Raw genomic sequence first — 25,791 nt, 5'->3', positions numbered from 1 at the left:
TAGACCTGTCACTACACATATAAATTGAATATACCCTAGACCTGTTGCTCCACATATAACCTGAATATACCCTAGACCTGTTGCTACACATATAACCTGAATATACCCTGGACCTGTTGCTACACATATAACCCGAATATACCCTAGACCTGTCCTACACATATAACCTGAATACACCCTAGACCAGTTGCTACACACACAACCTGAATATACCCTAGACCTGTTGCTACACATATAACCTGAATATACCCTAGACCTGTTGCTACACATATAACCTGCATATACCCTGGACCTGTTGCTACACTTATACCCTAAATATATCCTAGACCTGTCACTACACATATAACCTGAACATATCTCAGACCTGTTGCTACACATATAACCTGAATATATCCTAGACCTATTGCTACACATACAACCTGAATATACCCTAGACCTGTTGCTACACATATAACCTGAATATACCCTAGACCTGTGGCTACACATATAACCTGAATATACCCTAGACCTGTCGCTACACATATAACCTGCATATACCCTGGACCTGTTGCTACACTTATAACCTAAATATATCCTAGACCTGTCACTACACATATAACCTGAATATATCTTAGACCTGTTCCTACACATATAACCTGAATATATCCTAGACGTATCGCTACACATATAACCTGAATATACCCTAGACCTGTTGCTACACATATAACCTGAATATACCCTGGACCTGTTGCTAAACATATAACCTAAATATCCCCAAGACCTGTTCCTACACATCTAACCTAAATATACCCAACACCTGTTGCTACACATATAACCTGAATATACCCTGGACCTGTTGCTACACATATAACCTAAATATACCCAAGACCTGTTGCTATACATATAACCTGAATATATCCTAGACCTGTCACTACACATATAACCTGAATATACCCAAGATCTGTTGCTACACATACAACCTGAATATACCCAAGACCTGTTGCTATACATATAACCTGAATATATCCTAGACCTGTCACTAGACATATAACCTGAATATATCTTAGACCTGTTGCTACACATATGACCTGAATATACCTTAGAAATGTAGCTACACATATAACCTGTATATACCCAAGACCTGTCAAGACACATATAACCTGAATACACCCTAGACCTGTTGCTAAACACACAACCTGAATATACCCTAGACCTGTTGCTACACATATAACCTGATTATACCTTAGACCTGTCTCTACACATATAACCTGCATATATCCTAGACCTGTTGCTACACAGATAACCTGAATATACCCAAGACCTGTTGCTACACATACAACCTGAATATATCCTAGACTTGTCACTACACATATAACCTGAATATACCCTAGACCTGTTGCTATACATATAACCTGAATATATCTTAGACCTGTTGCTACACATATAACCCGAACATACCCTAGACCTGTTGCTACACATATAACCTGAATACACCCTGGACCTGTTGCTACACATATAACATGAATATACCCTAGACCTGTCACTACACATATAACCTGACCACACCAGACCTGTTGATACACACACACCCTGAATATACCCTAGACCTGTTGCTACACATATAACCTGAATATACCCTAGACCTGCCACTACACATATAACCTGCATATACCCTTGACATCTTGCTACACATATAACCTCAATATATCCTAGACCTGTAACTACACATATAACATTAATATACCGTGGACCTGTTGCTACACACATAACCTAAATATACCCAAGACCCGTTGCTACACATATAACCTGAATATACCCTGGACCTGTTGCTACACATATCACCCAAATATACCAAAGACCTGTTGCTACACAGATAACTTAAATACCCCCAAGACCTGTTACTCCACATATAACCTGAATACACCCAAGACCTGTTGCTACACACACAACCTCAATCTACCCTACACCTGTTGCTACACATATAACCTGATGATACCTTAGACCTGTCGCTATACATATAACCTGAATATATCCTAGACCTGTCACTAGACATATAACCTGAATATATCTTAGACCTGTTGCTACACATATAACCTGAACATATCTTAGACCTGTTGCTACACATATAACCTGTATATACCCTAGACCTGTCAAGACACATATAACCTGCATATATCTTAGACCTGTTGCTACACACACAACCTGAATATACCCTAGACCTGTTGCTATACATATAACCTGAATATATCCTAGACCTGTCACTACACATATAAATTGAATATACCCTAGACCTGTTGCTCCACATATAACCTGAATATACCCTAGACCTGTTGCTACACATATAACCTGAATATACCCTGGACCTGTTGCTACACATATAACCTGAATATACCCTAGACCTGTCCTACACATATAACCTGAATACACCCTAGACCAGTTGCTACACACACAACCTGAATATACCCTAGACCTGTTGCTACACATATAACCTGAATATACCCTAGACCTGTTGCTACACATATAACGTGCATATACCCTGGACCTGTTGCTACACTTATACCCTAAATATATCCTAGACCTGTCACTACACATATAACCTGAACATATCTCAGACCTGTTGCTACACATATAACCTGAATATATCCTAGACCTATTGCTACACATACAACCTGAATATACCCTAGACCTGTTGCTACACATATAACCTGAATATACCCTAGACCTGTGGCTACACATATAACCTGAATATACCCTAGACCTGTCGCTACACATATAACCTGCATATACCCTGGACCTGTTGCTACACTTATAACCTAAAGATATCCTAGACCTGTCACTACACATATAACCTGAATATATCTTAGACCTGTTCCTACACATATAACCTGAATATATCCTAGACGTATCGCTACACATATAACCTGAATATACCCTAGACCTGTTGCTACACATATAACCTGAAGATACCCTGGACCTGTTGCTAAACATATAACCTAAATATCCCCAAGACCTGTTCCTACACATCTAACCTAAATATACCCAACACCTGTTGCTACACATATAACCTGAATATACCCTGGACCTGTTGCTACACATATAACCTAAATATACCCAAGACCTGTTGCTATACATATAACCTGAATATATCCTAGACCTGTCACTACACATATAACCTGAATATACCCAAGATCTGTTGCTACACATACAACCTGAATATACCCCAGACCTGTTGCTATACATATAACCTGAATATATCCTAGACCTGTCACTAGACATATAACCTGAATATATCTTAGACCTGTTGCTACACATATGACCTGAATATACCTTAGAAATGTAGCTACACATATAACCTGTATATACCCAAGACCTGTCAAGACACATATAACCTGAATACACCCTAGACCTGTTGCTAAACACACAACCTGAATATACCCTAGACCTGTTGCTACACATATAACCTGATTATACCTTAGACCTGTCTCTACACATATAACCTGCATATATCCTAGACCTGTTGCTACACAGATAACCTGAATATACCCAAGACCTGTTGCTACACATATAACCTGAATATACCCTAGACCTGTTGCTAAACATATAACCTGAATATACCCTACACCTGTAGCTACACATACAACCTGAATATATCCTAGAACTGTCACTACACATATAACCTGAATATACCCTAGACCTATTGCTATACATATAACCTGAATATATCCTAGACCTGTCACTACACATATAAATTGATTATACCCTAGACCTGTTGCTCCACATATAACCTGAATATACCCTAGACCTGTTGCTACACATATAACCTGAATATACCCTGGACCCGTTGCTACATATACAACCTCATTATATCCTAGACCTTTCACTACACATATAACCTGAATATAACCTAGACCTGTTGCTATACATATAACCTGAATATATCCTACACCTGTCACTACACATATAACCTGAATATACCTTAGACCTGTTGCTCCACATATAACCTGAATATACCCTAGACCTGTTGCTACACATATAACCTGAATATACCCTGGACCTGTTGCCACACATATAACCTGAATATACCTTAGACCTGTCACTACACATATAACCTGCATATATCCCAGACCTGTTGCTGTACATATAACCTGAATATACCCTAGACCTGTTGCTACACATATAATCTGAATATACCCTAGACCTGTTGCTACACATATAACCTGAACATACCCTAGACCTGTTGCTACACATATAACCTGAATATACCTTAGACCTGTCTCTACACATATACCCTGCATATATCCTAGACCTGTTGCTATACATATAACCTGAATATCGCCTAGACCTGTTGCTACACATATAACCTGAATATACCCTAGACCTGTTGCTACACATACAACCTGAATATATCCTAGACTAGTCACTACGCATATAACCTGAATATACCCTAGACCTGTTGCTATACATATAACCTGAATATATCTTAGACCTGTCACTACACATATAACCTGAATATACCCTAGACCTGTTGCTACACATATAACCTGAATATACCCTGGACCTGTTGCTACACATATAACCTGAATATACCCTAGACCTGTCACTACACATATAACCTGACCACACCAGACCTGTTGATACACACACAACCTGAATATACCCTAGACCTGCTGCTACACATATAGCCTGAATATACCCTAGACCTGCCACTACATATATAACCTGCATATACCCTTGACATCTTGCTACACATATAACCTCAATATATCTTAGACCTGTAACTACACATATAACATTAATATACCCTGGACCTGTTGCTACACATATAACCTAAATATACCCAAGACCTGTTGCTACACATATAACCTGAATATACCCTGGACCCGTTGCTACACATATAACCCAAATATACCAAAGACCTGTTGCTACACAGATAACTTAAATACCCCCAAGACCTGTTGCTACACATATAACCTGAATACACCCAAGACCTGTTGCTACACACACAACCTCAATCTACCCTAGACCTGTTGCTACACATATAACCTGATTATACCTTAGACCTGTCGCTATACATATAACCTGAATATATCCTAGACCTGTCACTAGACATATAACCTGAATATATCTTAGACCTGTTGCTACACATATAACCTGAATATATCTTAGACCTGTTGCTACACATATAACCTATATATACCCTAGACCTGTCAAGACACATATAACCTGCATATATCTTAGACCTGTTGCTACACACACAACCTGAATATACCCTAGACCTGTTGCTATACATATAACCTGAATATATCCTAGACCTGTCACTACACATATAAACTGAATATACCCTAGACCTCTTGCTCCACATATAACCTGAATAAACCCTAGACCTGTCCTACACATATAACCTGAATACACCCTAGACCTGTTGCTACACATATAACCTGAATATACCCTAGACCTGTCGCTACACATATAACCTGCATATACCCTGGACCTGTTGCTACACTTATAACCTAAATATATCCTAGACCTGTCACTACACATATAACCTGAATATATCTTAGACCTGTTCCTACACATATAACCTGAATATATCCTAGACCTATCGCTACACATACAACCTGAATATACCCTAGACCTGTTGCTACACATATAACCTGAATATACCCTGGAACTGTTGCTAAACATATAACCTAAATATCCCCAAGACCTGTTGCTACACATCTAACCTAAATATACCCAACACCTGTTGCTACACATATAACCTGAATATACCCTGGACCTGTTGCTACACATATAACCTAAATATACCCAAGACCTGTTGCTATACATATAACCTGAATATATCCTAGACCTGTCACTACACATATAACCTGAATATACCCAAGACCTGTTGCTACACATACAACCTGAATATACCCTAGACCTGTTGCTATACATATAACCTGAATATATCCTAGACCTGTCACTAGACATATAACCTGAATATATCTTAGACCTGTTGCTACACATATAACCTGAATATACCTTAGAAATATAGCTACACATATAACCTGTATATACCCTAGACCTGTCAAGACACATATAACCTGAATACACCCTAGACCTGTTGCTAAACACACAACCTGAATATACCCTAGACCTGTTGCTACACATATAACCTGATTATACCTTAGACCTGTTGCTACACATATAACCTGCATATATCCTAGACCTGTTGCTACACAGATAACCTGAATATACCCAAGACCTGTTGCTACACATATAACCTGAATATACCCTAGACCTGTTGCTACACATATAACCTGAATATACCCTACACCTGTAGCAACACATACAACCTGAATATATCCTAGAACTGTCACTACACATATAACCTGAATATACCCTAGACCTATTGCTATACATATAACCTGAATATATCCTAGACCTGTCACTACACATATAAATTGATTATACCCTAGACCTGTTGCTCCACATATAACCTGAATATACCCTAGACCTGTTGCTACACATATAACCTGAACATACCCTGGACCCGTTGCTACACATACAACCTCATTATATCCTAGACCTTTCACTACACATATAACCTGAATATAACCTAGACCTGTTGCTATACATATAACCTGAATATATCCTACACCTGTCACTACACATATAACCTGAATATACCTTAGACCTGTTGCTCCACATATAACCTGAATATACCCTAGACCTGTTGCTACACATATAACCTGAATATACCCTGGACCTGTTGCTACACATATAACCTGAATATACCTTAGACCTGTCACTACACATATAACCTGCATATATTCCAGACCTGTTGCTGTACATATAACCTGAATATACCCTAGACCTGTTTCTACACATATAATCTGAATATACCCTAGACCTGTTGCTACACATATAACCTGAACATACCCTAGACCTGTTGCTACACATATAACCTGAATATACCTTAGACCTGTCTCTACACATATAACCTGCATATATCCTAGACCTGTTGTTATACATATAACCTGAAGATCACCTAGACCTGTTGCTACACATATAACCTGAATATACCCTAGACCTGTTGCTACACATACAACCTGAATATATCCTAGACTTGTCACTACACATATAACCTGAATATACCCTAGACCTGTTGCTATACATATAACCTGAATATATCTTAGACCTGTCACTACACATATACCCTGAATATACCCTAGACCTGTTGCTACACATATAACCTGAATATACCCTGGACCTGTTGCTACACATATAACCTGAATATAACCTAGACCTGTCACTACACATATAACCTGACCACACCAGACCTGTTGATACACACACAACCTGAATATACCCTAGACCTGTTGCTACACATATAACCTGAATATACCCTAGACCTGCCACTACATATATAACCTGCATATACCCTTGACATCTTGCTACACATATAACCTCAATATATCTTAGACCTGTAACTACACATATAACATTAATATACCCTGGACCTGTTGCTACACATATAACCTAAATATACCCAAGACCTGTTGCTACACATATAACCTGAATATACCCTGGACCTGTTCCTACACATATAACCCAAATATACCAAAGACCTGTTGCTACACAGATAACTTAAATACCCCCAAGACCTGTTGCTACACATATAACCTGAATACACCCAAGACCTGTTGCTACACACACAACCTCAATCTACCCTAGACCTGTTGCTACACATATAACCTGATTATACCTTAGACCTGTCGCTATACATATAACCTGAATATATCCTAGACCTGTCACTAGACATATAACCTGAATATATCTTAGACCTGTAGCTACACATATAACCTGTATATACCCTAGTGCTGTCAAGACACATATAACATGAATACACCCTAGACCTGAGGCTAGACACACAACCTGAATATACCCTAGACCTGTTGCTACACATATAACCTGATTATACCTTAGACCTGTCGCTACACACATAACCTGCATATATCCTAGACCTGTTGCTACACATATAACCTGAATATACCCAAGACCTGTTGCTACACATATAACCTGAATATACCCTAGACCTGTTGCTAAACATATAACCTGAATATACCATACACCTGTAGCTACACATACAACCTGAATATATCCTAGAACTGTCACTACAAATATAACCTGAATATACCCTAGACCTGTTGCTATACATATAACCTGAATATATCCTAGACCTGTCACTACACATATAAATTGAACATACCCTAGGCCTGTTGCTCCACATTGAACCTGAATATACCCTAGACCTGTTGCTACATATATAACCTGAATATACCCTGGACCTGTTGCTACACATATAACCTGAATATACCCTAGACCTGTCACTACACATATAACCTGAATACACCCTAGACCTGTTGCTACACACACAACCTGAATATACCCTAGACCTGTTGCTACACATATAACCTGAATATACCCTAGACCTGTTGCTACACATATAACCTGAATATACCCTAGACCTCTTGCTACACATATGACCTCCATATACCCTTGACCTGTTGCTACACATATAATCTGAATATACCCCAGACCTGTCCCTACACATATAACCTGCATATGCCCTGGACCTGTTGCTACACTTATAACCTAAATATATCCAAGACATGACACTACACATATAACCTGAATATATCTTAGATCTGTTGCTACACATATAACCTTAATATATCCTAAACCTATCGCTACACGTACAACCTGAATGTACCCTACACCTGTTGCTACACATATAACCTGAATATACCCTGGACCTGTTGCTACACATATAACCTAAATATACCCAAGACCTGTTGCTACACATATAACCTAAATATACCCAAGACCTGTTGCTACACATATAACCTGAATATACCCTGGACCTGTTGCTACACATATAACCTAAATATACCCAAGACCTCTTGCTACACATATAACCTAAATATACCCAAGACCTGTTGCTACACATATAAATTGAATATATCCTAGACCTGTCACTACACATATAACCTGAATATACCCAAGACCTGATGCTACACATAAAACCTGAATATACCCTAGACCTGTTGCTATACATATAACCTGAATATATCCTAGACATGTCACTAGACATATAACCTGAATATATCTTAGACCTGTTGCTACACATATAACCTGAACATATCTTCGACCTGTTGCTACATATATAACCTGTATATATCCTAGACCTGTCAAGACACATATAACCTGCATATATCTTAGACTTGTTGCTACACAAACAACCTGAATATACCCTGGACCTGTTGCTACACATATAACCTGATTATACCTTAGACCTGTCGCTACACATATAACCTGCATATATCCTAGACCTGTTGCTACACATATAACCTGATTATACCCAAGACCTGTTGCTACACATATAACCTGAATATACCCTAGAACTGTTGCTACACATATAACCTGAATATACCCTAGACCTGTTGCTATACATATAACCTGAATATATCCTAGACCTGTCACTAGATATATAACCTGAATATATCTTAGACCTGTTGCTACACATATAACCTGGATATATCTTAGACCTGTTGCTACAAATATAACCTGTCTATACCCTAGACTTGTCAAGACACATATAACCTGAATACACCCTGGACCTGTTGCTACACACACAACCTGAACATACCCTAGACCTGTTGGTACACATATAACCTGATTATACCTTAGACCTGTCGCTACACATATAACCTGCATATATCCTATACCTGTTGCTACACATATAACCTGAATATACCCAAGACCTGTTGCTATACATATAACCTGAATATACCCTTGACCTGTTGCTATACATATAACCTGAATATATCCTAGACCTGTCACTACACATATAACCTGAATATACCCTAGACCTGTTGCTCCACATATAACCTGAATATACCATAGACCTGTTGCTACACATATAACCTGAATATACCATGGACCTGTTGCTACACATATAACCTGAATATACCCTAGACCTGTCACTACACATATAACCTGAATACACCCTAGACCTGTTGCTACACACACAACCTGTATATACCCAAGACCTGTTGCTACACATATAACCTGAATATACCCTAGACCTGTTGCTACACATATAACCTGAATATATCCTAGACCTGTTGCTACACATATAACCTGCATATACCCTTGACCTTTTGCTACACATATAACCTGAATATATCTTAGACCTGTCACTACACATGTAACCTGAATATATCTTAGACCTGTTGCTACACATATAACCTGAATATATCCTAGACCTGTTGCTACACATACAACCTGAATATACCCTAGACCTGTCACTAGATATATAACCTGAATATATCTTAGACCTGTTGCTACACATATAACCTGAATATATCTTAGACCTGTTGCTACAAATATAACCTGTATATACCCTAGGCCTGTCAAGACACTTATAACCTGAATACACCCTAGACCTGTTGCTACACACACAACCTGAATATACCCTAGACCTGTTGCTACACATATAACCTGATTATACCTTAGACCTGTCGCTACACATATAACCTGCATATATCCTATACCTGTTGCTACACATATAACCTGAATATACCCAAGACCTGTTGCTACACATATAACGTGAATATACCCTAGACCTGTTGCTACACATATAACCTGAATATACCCTAGACCTGTTGCTACACATACAACCTGAATATATCCTAGACCTGTTGCTACACATATAACCTGAATATACCCTAGACCTGTTCCTATACATATAACCTGAATATATCCTAGACCTGTCACTACACATATAACCTGAATATACCCTAGACCTGTTGCTCCACATATAACCTGAATATACCCTAGACCTGTTGCTACACATATAACCTGAATATACCCTTGACCTGTTGCTACACATATAACCTGAATATACCCTAGACCTGTCACTACACATATAACCTGAATACAGCCTAGACCTGTTGCTACACACACAACCTGAATATACCCTAGACCTGTTGCTACACATATAACCTGAATATACCCTAGACCTGTTGCCACACATATAACCTGAATATATCCTAGACCTGTTGCTACACATATAACCTGCATATACCCTTGACCTGTTGCTACACATATAACCTGAATATATCTTAGACCTGTCACTACACATATAACCTGAATATATCTTAGACCTGTTGCTACACATATAACCTGAATATATTTTAGACCTGTCGCTACACATACAACCTGAATATACCCTAGACCTGTTGCTACACATATAACCTGAATATACCCTGGACCTTTTGCTACTCATACAACCTAAATATACCCAAGACCTGTTGCTACACATATAACCTGAATATATCCAAGACCTGTTGCTATACATACAACCTGAATATACCCTAGACCTGTTGCTATACATATAACCTGAATATATCCTAGACCTGTCACTACACATATAACCTGAATATATCTTAGACCTGTTGCTACACATATAACCTGAATATACCCTAGACCTCTTGCTACACATTTAACCTGAATATACCGTAGACCTGTCACTAGATATATAACCTGAATATATCTTAGACCTGTTGCTACACATATAACCTGAATATATCTTAGACCTGTTGCTACAAATATAACCTGTATATACCCTAGGCCTGTCAAGACACTTATAACCTGAATACACCCTAGACCTGTTGCTACACACACAACCTGAATATACCCTAGACCTGTTGCTACACATATAACCTGATTATACCTTAGACCTGTTGCCACACATATAACCTGAATATACCCTGAACCTGTTGCTATACTTATAACCTAAATATATCCTAGACCTGTCACTACACATATAACCTGAATATATCTTAGACCTGTTGCTACACATATAACCTGAATATATCCTAGACCTATCGCTACACATACAACCTGAATATACCCTAGACCTGTTGCTACACATATAACCTGATTATACCTTAGACCTGTCGCTACACATATAACCTGCATATACCCTGGACCTGTTGCTATACTTATAACCTAAATATATCCTAGACCTGTCACTACACATATAACCTGAATATATCTTAGACCTGTTGCTACACATATAACCTGAATATATCCTAGACCTATCGCTACACATACAACCTGAATATACCCTAGACCTGTTGCTACACATATAACCTGAATATACCCTGGACCTGTTGCTACACATATAACCTAAATATACCCAATACCTGTTGCTACACATATAACCTAAATATACCCAAGACCTGTTGCCACACATATAACCTGAATATACCCTGAACCTGTTGCTACACATATAACCTAAATATACCCACGACCTGTTGCTACACATATAACCTAAATATACCCAAGACCTGTTGCTACACATATAACCTGAATATATCCTAGACCTGTCACTACACATATAACCTGAACATACCCAAGACCTGTTGCTACACATACAACCTGAATATACCCTAGACCTGTTGCTATACATATAACCTGAATATATCCTAGACCTGTCACTAGACATATAACCTGAATATATCTTAGACCTGTTGCTACACATATAACCTGAATATACCCTAGACCTGTCACTACATATATAACCTGAATATACCCTAGACCTGTTGCTACACATATAACATTAATATACCCTAGACCTATTGCTACACATACAACCTGAATATATCCTAGACCTGTCACTACACATATAACCTGAATATATCTTAGACCTGTTGCTACACATATAACCTGAATACACCCTAGACCTGTTGCTAGACACACAACCTGAATATACCCTAGACCTGTTGCTACACATATAACCTGAATATACCCTAGACCTGTTGCTACACATACAACCTGAATATATCCTAGACCTGTCATTACACATATAACCTGAATATACCCAAGACCTGTTGCTACACATACAACCTGAATATACCCTAGACCTGTTGCTACACATATAACATTAATATACCCTGGACCTTTTGCTACACATACAACCTGAATATACTCTAGACCTGTTGCTACACATACAACCTGAATATACCCAAGACCTGTCACTATACATTTAACCTGAATATATCCTAGACCTGTTGCTACATATATAACCTGAATATACCCTAGACCTGTCGCTACACATATAACCTGAATATACCCTAGACCTGTTGCTATACATATAACCTGAATATACCCTAGACCTGTTGATATACATACAACCTGAATATACCCTAGACCTGTTGCTACACATACAACCTGAATATACCCAAGACCTGTCACTACACATATAACCTGAATATATCCTAGACCTGTCGCTACACATATAACCTGAATATACCCTAGACCTGTTGCTACACATATAACCTGAATATACCTTAGACCTGCTGCTACACATACAACCTGAATATACCCAAGACCTGTCACTACACATATAACCTGAATATATCTTTGACCTGTTGCTACACATATAACCTGAATATACCCTAGACCTGTCACTACACATATAACCTGAATATACCCTAGACCTGTTGCTACACATATAACCTGAATATACCCTAGACCTCTTGCTACACATGTAACCTGAATGTATCGTACACCTGTCACACACAACCTGAATATATATCATAGAACTGCCACTACAGTTATAACCTATATACCCCAGACTTGCTGATACATCCACAACCTTAATATAACCTAGACCTGTTGCTATACATATAGCCTGAATATACCCTAGACCTGTCACTATGGATACAAACTGAATGTACGCTACACCTGTTGCTACTTGATCTGTAGTATAACAACTGAACTGTTCCAAACAGCAGCTAACAGCAAATGTGCATATTACTTTAAAAGGATCATCTACCAGTTTTGAAAGCTCATGTATTCTTGATATTAAAGGTCAGACAGTTATATGTGTTCAAGGTAGAATTCATCTAACAAATGTAAAGTGTGCCATCAAACTATTTCATCAAGAAGATATCATTTGTATGGTGGGGCCCTGAGTGGCCGAGTGGTCCAAAGCGCTCTCCGTTACAGATCACTGCCATCTCACCTCTGTGTGCGTGGGTTCGAGTCTCGGATTCGGCCAATGTGGATATGTGAGAAAGTTTGACAGTAGCTTCTCGAGGGTCGGTGGTTCTTTCCGGGGATTTCCCGGTTTCTTCCTCCACCATTAATACTGGCCGCCATGTATAGCCTATCGCATGCTGAAAAATGGCGTTAAACCCTACAGCAACAAAAAAAAAATCATTTGTATGGTGCCAAATACAGAATGTTAAATATCCTACTTAAGAAAACAATTTTCAACAATAAAAATGCAAAAATAATGTAATAATAACCTTTGTGACTTGATGCACTATAACTTGATTTTTTCGAATTAGACAGGACTTCATTTGATTTCATGTGTTCCGTTTCATCATCTTTGATGCAGGTAACTTTATCCATGTACTCCTTAACTGGTAATTCTTGAGGGCAAGGATTAGAATTAATGCCATCCAAAGTGGTAGGTCCTGGTTGGCCTATAAAGTGATCTCCCTCTGAGCTGTAAGAAATAAATATATATATATATATATATATATATATATACACACACACATACACTGTATATATATATTTGTAACTAATATTAGCTCAAATTGATTTTTTGTTACTAAACTTTATAAGAATTTACTTTTATTATAAGACACAAACCATATATACTCACTTATAAGCCGATTCAAACTGCAAACAACAAAGATCCTTATCTGCTGTAGTACAATGCAGCAGATCTGGGTCTATGTTATTTGTTCTACTAATTACTCCTAACAAACTGGACAGACCCAGATCTACCAGTGTATTATCCAATGGCAGATCTGCGTCTGTGCTGTTTATAGTTGGATTCATATGCAGGTATACAAGATAATTTCACGGTTTCATCTGCAATTCTATTTCCCAACTTTATCATTAATATCGGTAAGGGTTTTCATATTCTGTCTGTAATATACAATACAGTACACCATATGTGGGATTGTAAATTCCTACTGTACCTCATTGGACTCCCATGCAACTTCCCACAGCTGTGGTAACTTCACCAGCTGTGATTACCCACAACATCTGAGTGTGATTCTCACAGACTGTGCCAAGGTAAACAAATGCCTAATTACATTAACACATTAACCCCTGCTGACGAGTTTACATGGCAGAAGGTAATAGCCTACTGCCAAGCTCTGTAGCTTCAAGGTCATGTAGGATACAATAGAGTGGGTGGTATTATAGAAAGGTAGACAGATGTAGCTCTATAATGATACCAAATAATCTGAAGTTCTAGTTGCACTACAAAATATAGAGGGAAAAATAACTCATTTTCTGGACCTGATTTTTTTCCACCCAAAATTCACCTGTGGTCGGAATCCTATTTTGTGTTCGGATTTTAGTCTTTTTGGTCTCAGATCTAAGGCAGACTGGTATGAACTGCAAACAGACAGATGAACCTTTGTAAAAAGTAGGATAAGATAGGCATTTGGAATAAAGAGTGGTCTCGATAAAAAAAATAATGGGTCCGCTAAGCAACAAAAAAAAAAGAAAACTTTTATCTTTCTGCTCATGCATAAGCCAAATAGTCAATGAAAAACAATGTTTCTAACAAAGCTAGGTATTATGTTATTGGAAAATCAACTGGAAGTTGATCAGTTAGGATTTATTCAGAAATAGCTTTCAAAAATGTGTTTCTTACTTGAATTTCAGGCAAAAACAACAAAACCCTCCAGGGGTTAATGTGTTAAGGTGTAAATTCTACTTCCCACAGTGGATTTCCACAACTCCCTTGTACCTATATTCAGTCCTCCAACAGTACATGCAGACTGCATCTTGCTATTCAAAATAAAATGCTTGTAAACTTGTATAATTATTCTATTCAATGTCTATGTTATACAAGTGAATTTAATTGAAATTTTTGTAACATTTTTGGTAACATAAAAAAGAGACATGAAAAAAATTATTGGCAGATTTGTGTCAAAAATATGTTAAACTGACAGAAGCATTTCCAAATAATATAGCACATGGCAAATTTCACCTTATTCCTGTTTTTAAATTAAAAATTCAGCTTTTCTTGGAATGTGAAAAAAAAAATGGGAAAAGAAAGTTAAGTGAATCTTAAAGATGTTAATATAAATTTTTGGTTGTTGTTGTTGTTGTTGTAGGGTTTAACACCATTTTTCAGCACATGAGAGGCTATGCATGGCGGCCAGTATATATGGTGGAGGAAGAACCTGGGAAAACCCCAGAAAGAACTACTGACCCATGAGAAGCTACTGGCAAGCTTTCCCACATAATTACATTGGCCAAATCCGAGACTCGAACCACACAGAGGTGAGACGGCAGTGATCCATAACGGTGAGTGCTTCAGACCACTCGGCCACTACAATTCTTGGACAGCTTCCAATGTCTTCTCATCTGCATGAATGAGTAGCAAGGAATTTTGATGGTTCCCTAAATACTATAAAATATATGTATGTTTGAAAAAGGGGACCATTTTTTAAAAATCCAAGTAGGGCTGCAGGCTGAGCAGGGAGAAAAATATATGAAGGATAACAAAGAGCTATCAGAAATGGGAATAGAAATAACCAACAGCCAGGATGCAAAACAATCAAGGTCACATAGTACAATGCATGCTGATGACATCATCGATTAGTAGCACCACTTGAGCACCATACTGTAATGATTTCATATTACTCTTATTCTGCGATATATTTTGTATCACAATAGTCCACACTTTGATGGTTCCATAAATACTCAGTGACAGAACAAGTGCAATATGAAAGATTTGTATGTTTCAGATAAGTAGACCATTTTTTTAAAAGCAAGCCATATGTGTGGTTATCACTCATTTTATTTGCATGGTGCCAAATACAGAATGTTAAATATCCTACTTAAGAAAACAAGTTGTATTCACTCACTGAAGACCAACACATTAGCCAGGCAAAATATGATAAATCTAGCATTTATATTGTAGTTTTTTTCAAACAGTAGGAAATTTATTGACAAGACAGATTTAGATAATCTTTGTGGACATTTCCCACAGTGGTATGCCAGAGCCAGGGCATTTCCCACAGTGGTATGCCAGAGCCAGGGCATTTCCTACAGTGGAATACCAGAGCCAGGGCATTTCACATAGTGGTATGCCAGAGCCAGGGCATTTCCCACAGTGGTATGCCAGAGCCAGAGCATTTCCCACAGTGGTATAGCAGAGCCAGAACATTTCCCACAGTGGTATAGCAGAGCCGGAGCATTTCCCACAGTGGTATAGCAGAGCTGGGGCATTTCCCACAGTGGTATACCAGAGCTGGGGCATTTCCCACAATGGTATACCAGAGCTAGGGCATTTCCCACAGTGGTTTACTAGAGCCAGGGCATTTCCCACAGTAGTATACCAGAGCCATGGCATTTCTCACAGTGATATAGCAAGGACTAGGGGGCATTTAACAAGGTGGCATAACAAAGCAACATTTGAAAGAGTGAATCATCAGTAATTAATGGTCAAATTGGTCTCAATATTTTCTTCCAGCATGGTCCCATGACAAATTGGAAATTACTTTGTTGCATGGGCCGTATTGTAAATGCATGTGTTTCAAATTGAATTCTACATCATATGGTGTACTCACATGAACCTTCCACTTAACAACTGTTGCACAACAAATAATTCACTCTTTTTCTTGCATGTTCATGATAAAAACTTGAATATTCCTGTCTTGTTTGAGAAAACTGCATGATTTTCTCATGTACTTTCTTGCCACTATCATTAAAATTATGTAATAATCTTGACATGCTATCTGAACTGATACCGCTCTGGTGGCCTGGCGCTTAGAGCATTAGCCTCAGATGCAGGATGTCACTGGTTCAAACCCTGGCTGAGTCATACCAAAGACATATAAAAATGGTAATAACAGCTGCCTTGCTAGATGCTCAGAATTAAGAGGTTAGAGTTAGAACTGGTTGGCCTGGTGTCAGGATAATGTGACTGGGTGGGACATCATGCAACATGTCTGTATCATTGTTTCTCTTTATGGCTGTTTTCACTGTAATGGTTTTCCCTGCATCTCATTGTGATGGTTTTCAATGCATCTCATTGTGATGGTTTTCACTGTATCTCATTGTTATGAGTATCACTGTATCTCATTGTGATGAGTATCACTGTATCTCATTGTGATGAGTATCACTGTATCTCATTGCGATGAGTATCAATGTATCTCATTGTGATGAGTATCAATGTATCTCATTGTGATGAGTATCACTGTATCTCATTGTGATGCATATCACTCTATCTCATTGTGATGAGTATCACTGTATCACATTATAGCTGTTTTCACTGTAATGGTACACCAGACAGAATGGAAAGTGCTATCTCTTGTGTATATTTAGAATTCTCCATAATTTTTTCTATATACCTTGATCTCTCTCATAGGAATCCAGAATGACTGTGTAGATACATGATAATTAATTACTAGGTTGTCATGCAAGTGTGTCTGCTACACATGAGTGCATATAACACCGACTGAGAAGCATCACTTTTTGGTGATGTGAGTTTAGTCATAAGGGAATATGGGCTCATGTGTGCAGGCAAGATGATGGGTGTTGTTTACTCATGGACTTGGGTTCAAATCTCCGTAAAGCATGAATTAAAAATTCTCTAACCTGTATGATGGTATAATTTGCATTAAATATTAATTCTGCCTACTATTAAAAAGTATTCTTCTATAGAATCCAGGGATAGCACTTTCCATTCCATCTGGTGTATATTTATAATTCTCTATAATTATTTCTATATACCTTGATTTCTTTCATAGAAATCCGAAATGACTGTGGATACATGAGAATTAATTACTAGGTCGTCATGCAAGCGTGTCTGATACACATGAGTGCATATAACACAGACTGAGTAGCATCATTTTGTGGAGATGTGTGCTTGGTCGTGAGGGAATATGGGCTTGTGTATGCAGGCAAGCTGATGGGTGCCATTTACCTGCAGACTTGGGATTGAATCTATATAGAGTATGAATTAAAATTTATCTAACCTGTATGATAGTATTATTTGTATTAAATATTAATTCTGCCTATTATTATCAAGATTCTTCTATAGAATCCAGGGATAGCACTTTCTGTTCTGTCTGGTATATATATATATATATATATATATATATATATATATATATATATATATATATATATATATATATATATATCAATAAGTGTGAAACATTCTTCATTATCTATGTTAATATGTTAGTAAGAAAGATTTCAGCACTATTGGGAGAAACTAGATAAAGATTTACAATGTATTATTAAAATGGGTGTATGACAATAAACTTAGCCCCAGTTTACATATAACGCAGAAAATGCTTATCTGCACGACAGAAAAAACAGTCATATGCAGAGAATTGTAGTTAGGAGCATATAACTATAGACCTGTACCTCGAAGTAAAGCCTACAACTAGCAGTCAAATATAGAGACCTTTACTTAGAACTAAAGTGTCCAATTAGCAGTCAAATGTAGAAAATTGTACTTAGAAGTTGAACTGTACAAAAAGTAGCCAAATGTACAGAATTGTAATTGGAAGTAAATTGTACAAAAAGCAGCCAAATGTAAAAGTAAATAGTAAAATAATTTAAACCGTCAAATGTTCCAAACATTTAGGCATCTTTAATAATAAAACTTTGTCCTGGTCCAATTACTTTGAAACACTCTTTATAAAAGTATCTTATAAATAAGGATTAAGACATGGGTTAAATGAAGGTATCTTATAAATAAGGATTAAGACATGGGTTAAATGAAGGTATCTTATAAATAAGGATTAAGACATGGGTTAAATGAAGGTATCTTATAAATAAGGATTAAGACATGGGTTAAATGAAGGCATCTTATAAATAAGGATTAAGACATGCGTTAAATGAAGTCATCTTAAAATAAGGATTAAGACATGCGTTAAATGAAGGCATCTTATAAATAAGGATTAAGACATGGGTTAAATGAAGGCATCTTAAAAATAAGGATTAAGACATGGGTTAAATGAAGGCATCTTAAAAATAAGGATTAAGACATGGGTTAAATGAAGGCATCTTATAAATAAGATTAAGACATGGGTTAAATGAAGGCATCTTATTAATAAGGATTAAGACATGGGTTAAATGAAGGCATCTTATAAATAAGGATTAAGACATGGGTTAAATGAAGGCATCTTATAAATAAGGATTAAGACATGGGTTAAATGAAGGCATCTTAAAAATAAGGATTAAGACATGGGTTAAATGAAGGCATCTTATAAATAAGGATTAAGACATGGGTTAAATGAAGGCATCTTATAAATAAGGATTAAGACATGGGTTAAATGAAGGCATCTTATAAATAAGGATTAAGACATGGGTTAAATGAAGGCATCTTATAAATAAGGATTAAGACATGGGTTAAATGAAGGCATCTTATAAATAAGGATTAAGACATGGGTTAAATGAAGGCATCTTATAAATAAGGATTAAGACATGGGTTAAATGAAGGCATCTTATAAATAAGGATTAAGACATGGGTTAAATGAAGGCATCTTTTAAATAAGGATTAAGACATGGGTTAAATGAAGGCATCTTATAAATAAGGATTAAGACATGGGTTAAATGAAGGCATCTTATAAATAAGGAATAAGACATGGGTTAAATGAAGGCATCTTATAAATAAGGATTAAGACATGGGTTAAATGAAGGCATCTTATAAATAAGGATTAAGACATGGGTTAAATGTTTCATGCCAGATATGTTGATCCTAAAAGTATGTAATACAAGTTGTTTTACCATGGCTGTGTGTGTGTGTGTGTGATTTGGACTTTTAACGTAGCTTTAAAAAAATTTCAGTCATATTGATACAATGTCTGCAGTGTGGCACTTTATAGTGATGTCTAGCATTGGGCATCATGTTGCAGACATGTAGCATGATGTCCCACCCAGTCACATTATCCTGACACCAGGCCAACCAATCCTAATACTAACCTCTGCTGACTGTACCATTTTTGTAAGTCTTTGGTATGACTAATGGCCGGGGATCGAACCCACGACTTCCTGCATCTGAGGCGGATGCTCTAACCAGTAGGCCACTGGAGCAGTTTTTACCATAGCTGACCTCAATGTTTCCCCTAGGGGTACAAAATTGAGAGTAAAAACTTATATAGGTGTCAAAACTTGGAGTCAGGCTGTTTTTAAAATAAACCTTAGTGTCAAAACAGTGGGTAAAATTAAAAATTATGGGGTCTCTGATGCACAAATGAGGGTTAAAGGAAACACTGCTGATATACTGTCTGATGAGAACCATGTAATTCTACTCCATGCAGAGACTATACAGCTTACAAAAGCGCAGCCTTGGCGATTTTTTAAAAATGTCATGGATATTTTACCATCAACATCATTTTATTTCAACACTCATAGATCTATGCAAATTAAAGATTACATTATCTTTTCAAACTAAATCTGTTTTTAATTTCAAGGTCTTTTTTAATTTAATTTCACAGAGATCTTAATGTTTTTAAGTTTTCAAAAAATATTTGGACACAGAATGCACACTGAGTGAAACAATAACTTATAGTTAGCAAAGGTAATGGCCTGATTTGGGTTTTTGTAGTAAACATTGATTATCTCAATCTGAGTCTAGAACTTTGGAAAATCCTCATGAATTGTCATGTGTAGCTGTTGTTTGCTACACATTTTATATTTTAATTTTCAAAACAGACTTCTGATTGTAACTAATATTTTATCTTGTAAACATTTGGAGCCTTCCAGAAAGTTATTTTCTATTAGAAAATATTTATTTTTAGAAATTAATTATTCATGCTTTAAGATCCCAACAGAGTCAATTGCATCAATGTTGTGTCCAGAAATTCATTTGAACTGGAATTTATTTACTCAAATTATTTAATTCAAGTGATTCTTCTCTAGAAATACAAAGAGCTGTTCAAATGAAACATTCTTGGAAATAGAGATTTGAATTTATGATGAAATTTCAAATAAGGATTTAATTCTTGGATTGTATTATTGTGATCCAAAAAAAAAGAGTTGGCACATCACCACAACATGGGCCATCACAGGCACATCAACACCTCCAGCACTGGATTTAATTTGGATTTCCACCAAAGTTTATTCAGAACTTTAATCAATAGGACTTGTGTCTATAATTAAAGGATTATCTGGAATTTAATATGCAATACTGTAGGTTCCTTTTTTCTACATTTTCCCTTTCAATTCTAGAGAAATAAATTAATTGTTGCATTTTACAAAGCTTGTTCCTTCTCACACTTTTCTATTACTTATTTAAGACCACTCAAGTTCAAATTATCTATAATTTCTTACATTACTGCATTGAACTGAACTGATGCAAGGCAGCAGTAAAAAAAATGTAAATGTACATATATGTATGTGCTGTGTTGACTACAACAAGTTTCCATATAGCACATGCCAAACAGCTCAGAAATGAAATATTTAAGTCAAGCTTTCTATACTAGTAAGTGGAGTGAACAAAACATTTTCCAAAAGGCTCTGGCAAGCATACTTATATAGCTGACAGGTTGACATCCTTACAATTTGTACATTATGATACAATTAGATTTTAGTCACTTTTAATATGAGTGTGGACATAACTGATATTGGGTCCATTCATTTTTATTCCCAGAATCTACTAGCTGTAATGAGGTATACTGAATCTTTTGTATAAAAACATTTTTAGCTGTAATGTATAAATTCTGGAGATCTTGCTTTACTTACAGGAGTAATGAGGGTTGGTTACAAAATGGTAAACTATACTGCTCAAAATTTACATGTATGACAATTTCAACTTTGTCAAAAGAACTCTAATATCCCCATTTAGTTAGACAAGGAAGAGTCATATACATAAACCCCTTGTCCCCTGTTTATGTAGAGACTCGTAGGGTCCCTTTGTCCCATGTTTATGTTGAGATTCCTAGGGTACCTTTGTCCCCTGTCTATGTAGAGACTCGTAGGGTCCCTTTGTCCCATGTTTATGTTGAGATTCCTAGGGTACCTTTGTCCCCTGTCTATGTAGAGACTCGTAGGGTCCCTTTGTCCCATGTTTATGTTGAGATTCCTAGGGTACCTTTGTCCCCTGTCTATGTAGAGACTCCTACGGCCCCAAGTCCCATGCTTATGTAGAGACTCTAAGGGTTAATCACTCTCAACTGATATACTAATTATGATACACTTTGTTTCCAATGTAAAAAAAAACTATAGATGTGGAAAATTTTCAGTATAAAACAATACCTCTACAAATTTTGCCTGACAAAAATGTGCTACTACTACTACTACAACCATGCTTAGCTGAAATACCTTGAACATATTCAGAGTTATGAAGAAATATTTACAGACATAGTCATAGCCTGCATCACATACAGTGGAACCCCACTATAACGTAATAATTGGGGTAAAAGAAATTGGATCGTATTAATAGTAGGGTCACGTTAATGCAGGGTTTTACATTATTTTACTTTTTTCAGAGAACAACGCATTGGCACATATACATGTATTCGTGTTTAATGTATATCATGAATAGGGTATCAACATCGTTTATTATCATGGCATCATGGCATGCGGCTCATCCATAATGCATGTATTTTCATTGAAAAATTGCACACAGATTTTAACTATTCGATAGTTTTGTCACAGATCATTGTGTCTGAATTCAATGTCTAATATACAGCATTAACACAGTATTAACACCATTTACCTACAGTCTGAGAGCATACCAACATGGTGTGCAGTTAATCCATAATACATGTAATTCCATTGCAAAAACTGTATACATACTTAAACTATTCAATAATTTTGTCACAGGTCATTATGAATTCAATGGGAAATATTAACAGCAAAATTAGGTTAAGAAAGATGAAGCACATGTATGGTTCATTACATTCCAGGGTCTATGAACAGTGTCTGAACAAATTTCCTGCTAAAATTTTCTAATATGTGTTTCTGTGTACGTTTATCCATTGTAAATTCCCATTATACAACACTAATGTACGCCTATTCATCTGAATGACTGCAGCTAGGACACTTAACAATCAACAAACGCTTTCAGCTTGCATATATTACTTTTACTAAGGATTTTGTGAATATAAATGAAAGAAACTTGTGAAAACTACTATACTAATCACTGAGCAAAGTGCAAAGTCAATCTGTTTGCATGACTCCATATTTTAAATGTCATCATTTCTTAAAAAATCTGTCAAGTGCAGTCTGCTTCTTTACTATGAGCTGTTGGTTTCTAGAAAAGTCGAGAGTGCTTCTGAGTTGGAGAATAATGCTGTCCACATCTTGAGTTTGCAGCCACCTCAAACTGGCTTTTATGTGCTCTACTGCCTCTGACACTTTTGGTGGGGGATTTGGATTGCCATCATCATCATCATTGTTGTCATTAGTGTCACTGGTTTTGGGATCTGATTGTGCAGAGTTTCATTCTTCCCGCTGACATTTGCAACAATTTTGTCATCAGAGATGTGCTCATATATGGGGCAGATGTCATCTGCTGAATACCAGTTGAGGATATCATGATGACTGTGCTCATATTCTCTGAGTGCTTCTTTGGCTAAATGTACAACATTTTTATTGAATCCTATAAATTCAGGCTCATTGTCATCACTATCATTGTGTGAGATGAGAGAAAAGACCAAGACCCTTTATCCAGCATCATTCGGTGCAATGTGCAGAGATAGCATCCCAGGCTCTCCTGCCAAGGTGACAGACTTCTTTCAAGTTGAGTGATGCCAGTGATGTGTCGAAGGAGGATTTGTTATCCGCTACCACCCGCTTGATCATTTCACAATGATAGTTTTGCTTAAATAACGATATGATGCCTTGGTCCAGCAGCTGGATTTCTGACATAGTATTCTTTGGGAGATAAGAGACTTTAATCTTGCCATCACAACTGACAAGATTTTCTGCTGGTGGGTGGGCAGGGAAATTATCCTGCAGGAGGAGAGCTTTTCCCTCCTGCTTGAGTTTTTGCAAATGAACCCAAACAGCTGGGACAAATATTTTATGGAACCAGTCTTAAAATATGGAGCTATTCATCCATGCATTCTTGCTATTAGTGTATTCAAAGGGAAGGGCCCTCATATTAACATGATGAAAACATCTGGGAAACTTCAATTTTCCAATCATCAGAGGTCTGACGTTGTGGCTGCCAGACTTGTTGATGCAAAACAAGAGAGTGATTCAGTCCTTCCTTCTTAAAGCCTTCTCATTTGTGGCTATCAGTCTTGCTTGCGAGCATGCAATCTGGTAACATTTTAAAGCATAAACCAGTCTCGCTAACTCCTAGTTCTCTGGCAAGCTGAGTTTGTTGTTTGCCCATCTTTAGTTGATCCAGGGCATACAATTTCACTTGGGCAGAGAAAGACTTGTGTTTGTGAACTTGCTTTTCCATAATGGTAAAATATTTTTATATAAAAAAATAGGAAATTAATAACGAGTTCATAGGTAAACACCATACACATGTAAAACTTGAGAACTAAGTGCAGTGGGCCTGCAATGGTCATGAGTCACTTTTATAAAGTTTTTCAAGCTGAATGCATGTACAATTTCACACCCTTTCAATTTCAGATCCAGCTAATAAAGCGGACATTATTTACTGGTCAATTGATTGCATCTAATAACACTGCCAAGCCCAGCAAACATGTTGGCAGCTTTTGTCTTTTGATGTTTATTAAATTATGAGAATCTTTTATCAACCACCACATTGTCTGCTGCTTGGTTGTGTATGCAGTT

General features: G+C 37.0%; 1 protein-coding gene across 3 annotated transcripts in view; it reads right to left on the bottom strand.

Moving 5' to 3' along the window:
- Window positions 1-25,791, bottom strand: part of LOC149781902 (tumor necrosis factor receptor superfamily member 5-like) — a 101,063-nt gene that overhangs the window by 55,067 nt on the left and 20,205 nt on the right. For all 3 annotated transcript variants that reach the window (XM_089936098.1, XM_089936099.1, XM_089936100.1), the window contains exon 5: window positions 14,346-14,548. In XM_089936098.1, coding sequence (XP_089792224.1) covers window positions 14,346-14,548 — 203 coding nt within the window. The remainder of the gene's footprint in view (window positions 1-14,345; window positions 14,549-25,791) is intronic.

Source organism: Sinohyriopsis cumingii, chromosome 15, assembly GCF_028554795.1.
Source record: "Sinohyriopsis cumingii isolate HCF-2022 chromosome 15, ASM2855479v2, whole genome shotgun sequence".
Taxonomy (NCBI): domain Eukaryota; kingdom Metazoa; phylum Mollusca; class Bivalvia; order Unionida; family Unionidae; genus Sinohyriopsis; species Sinohyriopsis cumingii.
This window is presented reverse-complemented; position numbering and strand designations above follow the sequence as displayed.